The sequence below is a fragment of the Anoplopoma fimbria genome, chromosome 10 (assembly GCF_027596085.1).
Source record: "Anoplopoma fimbria isolate UVic2021 breed Golden Eagle Sablefish chromosome 10, Afim_UVic_2022, whole genome shotgun sequence".
NCBI lineage: Eukaryota > Metazoa > Chordata > Actinopteri > Perciformes > Anoplopomatidae > Anoplopoma > Anoplopoma fimbria.
The window spans coordinates 23,146,230-23,153,846 of record NC_072458.1 but is presented as its reverse complement, the minus strand read 5'-3'; the positions used below and the strand labels follow the sequence as shown (position 1 = coordinate 23,153,846).

Sequence of the window (7,617 nt, the reverse complement as noted above, 5' to 3'; positions counted from 1 at the left end):
TATATATATATATATATATATATATATAATATATATATATATATAATATATATATATATATATATATATAAATAATATATGTAATTGTTCTACATTTAAGTTTCTCTGTTAAAATTTAAATGTTCCAAAAATTTCAAAACGTTACTTTCTCATGATGTAAAAACCCTCATCGTCATCAATAATAATAATCATAATAAACTTTATTGTCACAACACATGTCACACATAAGATACAGCTGGAACCAAACAAACAATTTAAATTCCTATAAAATAAAAATATTCCAATATGATAAGGAAACGTCTTAAAAGCAAGATTATAATAATGTTTCTTTGAGGAATTTACAGAAGTTGTATTTCAGATATTTATGTGCAGCCTCTTCTTTTTCTTACATGATGGTTCATTTCACGCTGTTGTGTTCAAGGACTTGAGGCGGGGAGTTTAATGCATGCTTAGTTGAATTATAAAGCAAATTTTAGCAACAAGGTGATTAAAAAAGAGCTTCACACACAAAAGGACTTTTAAATACAATTAAAAGCAGTCATACAATAAAATAAAAACAAGCTAAAATTGAATGAGGCAAGTTTAAAATACAGGAATAAATGCTACAGTGCCGTGTAAGAAATGATTTAATAACAGAGACAGCCAATGTAATAATGTGTCTGAAGTGTTTAAATTGTATTTAACTAAATGTTGAGAAACCTTGAAAGTCTGAAAAGTCTTTAAATTGAATGTACAGTGAGACGAAGGAGGATTCTTCATTCATTAAACATTCTTTAAAGATGAAAAAAGGATATTTTTAGAATTACATTTCACAGAAACAGAGTGTGGATGCCTGTGTTGTTGTTGTAATTTATTAATAGGGACATTAATCGCGTCTGTTTTTAGCTCTCTAACGAGGTCTGTGATTATAAAGTGGACTGTCAAGAGGACAATCATGATGTCGTCAGACGACAGAGCCCTGGAGGACCTGTTGTACGGCGGTGACCTTGGTGACGAGGTGGAGGGGGCGGAGCCAGAGGGGACGGAGGAAAGTGCTGCTGCAGAAGATGTGAGCATGACAGTAGTGGAGGAAGTATAAAGTACTAATACCACAGTACTAATACCACAGTACTAATACCACACTGTGAAAATACTCCTGCACAAGTAAAAGTGCATTCAAAACCTATAGTAGTATTATCAGCTAAATATACTTACAGAAGTTCATTTAAAGTATTGATTGATCGGTAAAATGTTCCCTATAAGAGTTTTATTCTTAAATATGATGTTTCTGGATTAATATTACTGCTGCATTGACCCTCTAAACCCAGAATTAAAAATGCATTTTTTCTTTAAACAATCGCCAAAGTAACAAAAACAAAGCTTAAAATTGTGATATTTCATTAAAAACATTTAATTCTACACGTCTCATTTAAAATTCCACCCAAAATAAACAGCTTGCTTTAATTAGATTCTGTTAAAATAAATAAATTCTGAGCTCTTCAGTGAAACTATGAAGTCATGATTGATTCACCTGAGAGCCAATATTGGTAACACTTGTAGACCCCCAAAAATGTTAGATGTATAGATTCCACTGTTTTCCAATTTTTGTATAATTCTTTTTTATACTTTATGGCATTATAACTGTTATTCTGCACAAAATACATGTTTGAGTTCTCTCTACTTTTAGCCATGATTGTGTTGTTTCCATAGAGGTGCAGGACTTTATTCCTATATTATATTGGATTGAAAGACAAGGCTAGAGAGAGAAATGTGAGCAAAAAATGCCCCCAAACTGCTAAAAGTGTATGTTCGTTTTAACTCCTTTATATCCAGTTGGCTTGTTTATTCAACAGCAATGCATCATATTCTATAAGATCATCATGTGTTCCTGTGAGAACCACGTATCACTATAAATAAAAAACGTGATGATGCATTTTCAAGCTTAAAGTTGGGAAACAAGTTGATGATTTATCACAAAAAAGAACTTTAGCAAACAGGAAGCAGAGAAGAATCCTAAATCAGAAACTTCTGATTTGAAAAGATGAGGAAAGTGTTTGTGTTTGTTGGTGGAAAAAAAAGAATGAACCTACAAAACAAGTTATAGAAATATTAAGTAAATTCCTGACTTTTGCAAACAGTGTTAAAAAGGACAATTTACAAGGTCCGAATACTAGTTTCTTTCCTGAGCTTTAAGCTACAACTCATGTACTTCATCTGACAGTTGTGGAAAAAGTATTCAGCTCCTTTTTCTGCAGTAAAAGTACTAATACAACACTGAAAATACTCAACTACAAGTGAAAGTCCTGCATTCAAAACCTTACTGAATTAAAAGTATATAATCAGCAAAATGCACTTAAAGTAAGCTGTCATTTTTCATTTAATCATGTTTTTTTGTTTTTGTTTTGTCTCCACTTTGCTTCATTGCTTTTATTGAAGTTGAAGTGTTGGAGTGAGAAGGTAGAAGTAAACAAATGTGAGAAATATTTCAGATAAGGATTATTTATGTAAACACCATTTCTGTTCAGGGGCTTATTGATCTTTTATTGGTTAATAAAACTCCACTCCAGCGTTTAATCCACCAGTAAAACAATCATAAATCCGTCCCAGACTCCGACGGCCGTCTCCATCCAGGAGCCGATGACGTGCTCCGGATGTGGCGGACAGGTGTGCGACCGCTTCTTCCTATTGGCTGCCGGTGGCGTTTGGCACAGCGCCTGCCTCCGCTGCAGCCGCTGTCACTGCGAGCTGCAGACGCACCCGTCGCTGTACTGGAGGGACGGGAGCATCTACTGCCAGCAGGACTACTGCAGGTCAGCGCTGACTCATCAGGTTGAGCTCCTCAGGCCTCAGTCGGTACCTGCTGACGTCTTTTCTTTGACTCCTCCCCCTCCTCAGGATGTTTGGCGGCGGGCAGTGCGCTCGCTGCTTCCAGCCAATCCCGGCCTCCGATTTGGTCATGAGGTCCGGAGAGCTGACCTTCCATCCTCACTGCTTCTCCTGTCAGGTAGTTTAGGTTCAGAAGACACGTGAAGGAACAGGACCACACATTTTGTTATTTTTATATTCTCCCCCCTCATCTCCTCTCTCCTCATCTCTCCTCATCTCCTCTCTCCATCCTCCTCTCTCCATCCTCCTCTCTCCTCATCTCCTCTCATCTCTCTCTCATCTCCTCCTCCATCCTCCTCTCTCCTTCTCTCTCCATCCTCCTCTCTCCTCATCTCCTCTCTCCTTCTCTCTCCATCCTCCTCTCTCCTCATCTCCTCTCTCCTTCTCTCTCCATCCTCCTCTATCCTCATCTCCTCTCTCCTTCTCTCTCCATCCTCCTCTCCTCCTCTCTCCTCATCCTCCTCTCTCCTCTCTCCTTCTCTCTCCATCCTCCTCTCTCCTCATCTCCTCTCTCCTTCTCTCTCCATCCTCCTCTCTCCTCATCTCCTCTCTCCTTCTCTCTCCATCCTCCTCTCTCCTCATCTCCTCCACTATAGTTACTATGAGGAACCTTTATTTGGTTCAGAACCAGTCTCAGTTAAATCCTGATCCTCTATGTGACCTCCATCAGTAAACGAGACCATCAGAGAGAGAGGAGGAGAGGAGGAGAGGAGGAGAGGAGGAGAGAGGATAGGAAAGGTGGAAGGGAGATGAGAAAGAAGAGAGAAAAGAGAAGTAATGGAGGAGATGAGGAGAGAGGAGGAGAGAGGAGGATGGATGAGGAGAGAGAAGGAGAAAGGAGGGGAGAGGAGAGGAGGAGAGAAAAGAGAGAAGGAGAAAGGAGGGGAGAGAGGAGATGAGGAGGAGAGATGAGGAGAGGAGGAGAGAGGAGATGAGAGAGAGGAGGAGGAGGAAAGAGGAGATGAGAGAGAGGAGAGAGGAGTGGACACTACCACTTTAGTCCACAGGGGTCGCCAGAATCAACACTAAATGAAAGTTCCTCGTAGTAACTTAAAAATAAATAAAAGATAATTCTAGATTTTCTGTTTCTTTATATTTTATATTTTCACTCTTTCCTAGAGACGTGTTCTCATTGTGATCGTCGTGTTTTTCAGGAGTGTGACGTGACGTTGATACCTGGGAGCCTTTACTGCATCCAGGGCCAGAGCCTCTACTGCCAGTCCCACTACCACGCCGGGGGGGGTCCCCATGTCACATGACCTCCAGCCCAAACCGAAAGAAGGTGTGTGTGTGTGTGTGTGTGTGTGTGTGTGTGTGTGTGTGTGTGTGTGTGTGTGTGTGTGTGTGTGTGTGTGTGTGTGTGTGTGTGTGTGTGTGTGTTTATAGGAAACCACACCATTTCCTGCCTCCTCTTAGCTGTAAACAAATGATAAGAGAGCATAGTTGACCAGGAAGCGTTGTATGGAGGTGAAAGAAATGGTATTAAGAAACAAATAAGTGCATAAATAAAAACATAAATAAAAATAAGTTCAAAAAAGGAAATAAAGAAAAGAAAATACAAAAATAAATAAATGCATTAAAGAATAAAAAATAAATGCAAAAGAATATGAATAAATAAATGCATATCATAATATTTATAAATATGAAATAAATAAAATATTGGAATAAATACAAAAATAAATGAATGCATTAAAAAATAAAAACATTATTGCAAGAAATAATGAATAAATAAGTACATACCATAATAATTATAAATATAAAATAAATGAATGATAGAATAAATACACAATAAATTAATGCATTAAAGTATAAAAAATAAATGCAAAAAATGATAAATAAATAAATGCATACCATAATATTTATAAATAATAAATAAATAAATGCTGGAATAAATACAAAAATAAATAAATGCATTAAAGAATAAAAAAGTAATGCAAAAAGTAATAAATAAATAAATGCTTTACAATAATATTTATATATATAAATATGAAATAAATAAATGCTGGAATTAATGCATGAAATAATTAATAAATACATTTGATAATAAATGCATCAAATAATAAATTCATTTAAAAATATAAATTAATAAGAATAAATACATTCTGAAATAAAATAAATAAATAAATTCTGTAAAAATAAATTAAATAAATGCATACCATAATATTTATAAATATGAAATAAATAAAAGCTGGAATTAATGCATGAAATAATAAATAAATACTTTTGATAATAAACGCATCACATAATACATTCATTAAAGAATGTATAAAATAATAAATACATTCTGTAAAAATTTATTAAATTAATGGATAAATTCATTAAAGGATAAATGCATAACTAAATGCATTTAAAGAAATACAATAAATTGATACATGAATAAAAGGTGATGGTTAAACAGATTTATGGGATCTCTTATTTTATGTCCCTTGCCTCCAATATCATAATTACACACAGAAACAAAGTCAGGCACGAACATAACATTAATTTATTGGAGAAAACAAGCGAGAAATGGCAGAGAAAGTTACGTGTGTTATGTAGATATTCTTAGATTTCATTATGATTAAATTAATTCATTTATTTCAATTCTTATTTTATTTTTTTATCAATTCTGTTTGTTTTTTAGCGCTTTATTATTATATTTGATTATTGTGATTGTTCTACCCTGTGCAGCACCTTGAGATTTCTTTGTATTTTAAAGTGTGCTATATAAATAAAATCCATTATTATTATTATTATTAAAGCTGTTAGATGGTGAGTCTTAAACATACTGAAAACATGCTGAAAAACATTAAGATATATTCATAATTTATGTGTGAAACAGCTCAAAATCAGGTCTCAGCTGAAGGGGAGGAGTCTGGCAGCAGTCCTGAGCCACGATTGGACGACAGGGCGGCAGGTGGGCGGACTCGCAGGCGGACGAAGCGAATCAGGACTTGTTTCCGCAGCGAGCAGCTCCGAGCACTCGAGTCGTATTTCGCCCAGAAGCACAACCCTGATGGCAAAGACTGGAACTGCCTCGCTCACAAGACCGGCCTACCAAAGAGAGTCCTGCAGGTGAGAAACACTTAGAATGACTCTAAACGGAGCATCGTTTACTAAATGAACATCATGCTGTATTGAAGAAGACTTGAAACTAGAGATTGAGACCATAAACTCATGTTTACAATGTTTACTGAGGGAATAAATCAAGAGAGAAGTAGAGTCATTTTCTCATAGACTTCTATACAACCAGAGGAGTCGCCCCCTGGTGGACAGGAGAGAGAATGCAGCTTTAAGAACTTACAAATTAAAAAAAACTAAAAATAAATATACAAATTATTTTCTGGTTCATATGTAAGTTTTTACTTTAAATTTTATGATAGATACTGCTTGTTTAACCTTTACATTTGCTTATTATATACAGTATATTAGTTTTATATTTAACCTCACTACGTAAACAACCTTCGTCCGCCTCTTTTTCACACTTTTTTCACACTTTTATCTTTAATTCTAAACAACAAAACAGAAAACAGGAGCGAATTATACACATATAGTCAAATTATCAACACTTTTCTTTTTGTTTTTGTCCCGGCATGAACGCATACATCCTTAACAAAGACAAACAAAACAAAAGGACAAAAAAAAGTCTCGTTCTCTCATAGACTTCTATACAACCAGAGGAGTCGCCCCCTGATGGCCATTAGAGAGAATGCAGTCTTATTTTAGAGAAGCTGTAGAGAATTAATAAAATAAGATCAAACACACACATTAACACTCTCTCTCTCCTCCTCAGGTGTGGTTTCAAAACGCTCGAGCCAAACTGAGACGCTCCGTCACCACGGACGACTCTCAGGTCAACTCGCCTGCCGGGCCCCCTGGAGGCGCAACCATGGCGATGGACTCCCCGCCTCGGGCCCGCTCCCCAACGGACCAATCACAGCCCTTCTGCTCCCCGAGCACCATCGACCACCTGCAGCTCTCTCTGCTCACCGCGCCGCTCGAAGAGCCGCAAAACCCCGCCTACTTCTTGGACTACGACTCCCAGAGTGCACCGGGGTGTGTCTCCTCGCTGGAGGCCTACGAGGACTTTGGGGAGGCGGGAGGAGGAGGAGGAGGAGCAGAGGGAGAAGCTGATCCTCATAGTTTTTTTTAAGGCCACATTACTGCTAGTCCGGGTCCTTAGGGGACCTCCAAAGATTCTCAAAATAAGAGAATAATGAAAGATTTTAGTGGAACGCTTTTATTGTGAAACTACATCAGCAGTCACTTAATCCAGCTCTGATAACACTGATATATCAATTTATCAATCAATATATGCTGCATCGTTTCCTGTGAATCCCTCCAGTGTGTGAAGACAATATGGCCGACTCCGCCACCAGAGGTGATGACATCACAGAAATACTTGAATGGCAAGTTATGGAATAGAACTAATTATATTAATTCAACTGCTAAATTCGACTTGTACTTTAATAGAATACTTCTACTTCACTTCACATTCCAGATAAAAATACTTTTTACTGCACTACACTTCTTTGACAATAAAATTTACTTTTTTTCAATGAAGAAATTATAAACTCATATAATATGATGCAGTACTATACTACTAATCTACCTAGTACTTTACAAAGTATCCAAGAGTGTCTCCACATTGAAAAACTACATCATAAAAACATATAATAATACAACACTTTTAAGGAGCAATAGTACTACTAATAACATTTTACAGATCTATCAATACTTTTACTTTAAGTACTTGAAGTACTTTTAGCTGAT

General features: G+C 36.6%; 1 protein-coding gene across 1 annotated transcript; it reads left to right on the top strand.

The window, feature by feature from the left end:
- Positions 1-937: 937 nt before the first annotated feature.
- LOC129097726 (LIM/homeobox protein Awh-like) lies at positions 938-6,997 on the top strand. The gene is made up of 6 exons (XM_054606630.1): positions 938-1,048; positions 2,587-2,789; positions 2,875-2,983; positions 4,020-4,107; positions 5,687-5,919; positions 6,638-6,997. The coding sequence occupies exons 1-6, from the start codon at positions 938-940 to the stop codon at positions 6,995-6,997; spliced, it is 1,104 nt and encodes a 367-aa protein (XP_054462605.1).
- The last annotated feature ends 620 nt before the right edge of the window (positions 6,998-7,617 follow it).

Coding starts and splice junctions, on each gene's coding strand:
- LOC129097726 (XM_054606630.1), top strand. CDS start 938: ATGTCGTCAGACGACAGAGCCCTGGAGGACCTGTTGTACGGCGGTGAC. Junction 1,049..2,586: donor AAAGTGCTGCTGCAGAAGAT/GTGAGCATGACA, acceptor AATCCGTCCCAG/ACTCCGACGGCCGTCTCCAT. Junction 2,984..4,019: donor CTCACTGCTTCTCCTGTCAG/GTAGTTTAGGTT, acceptor CGTGTTTTTCAG/GAGTGTGACGTGACGTTGAT.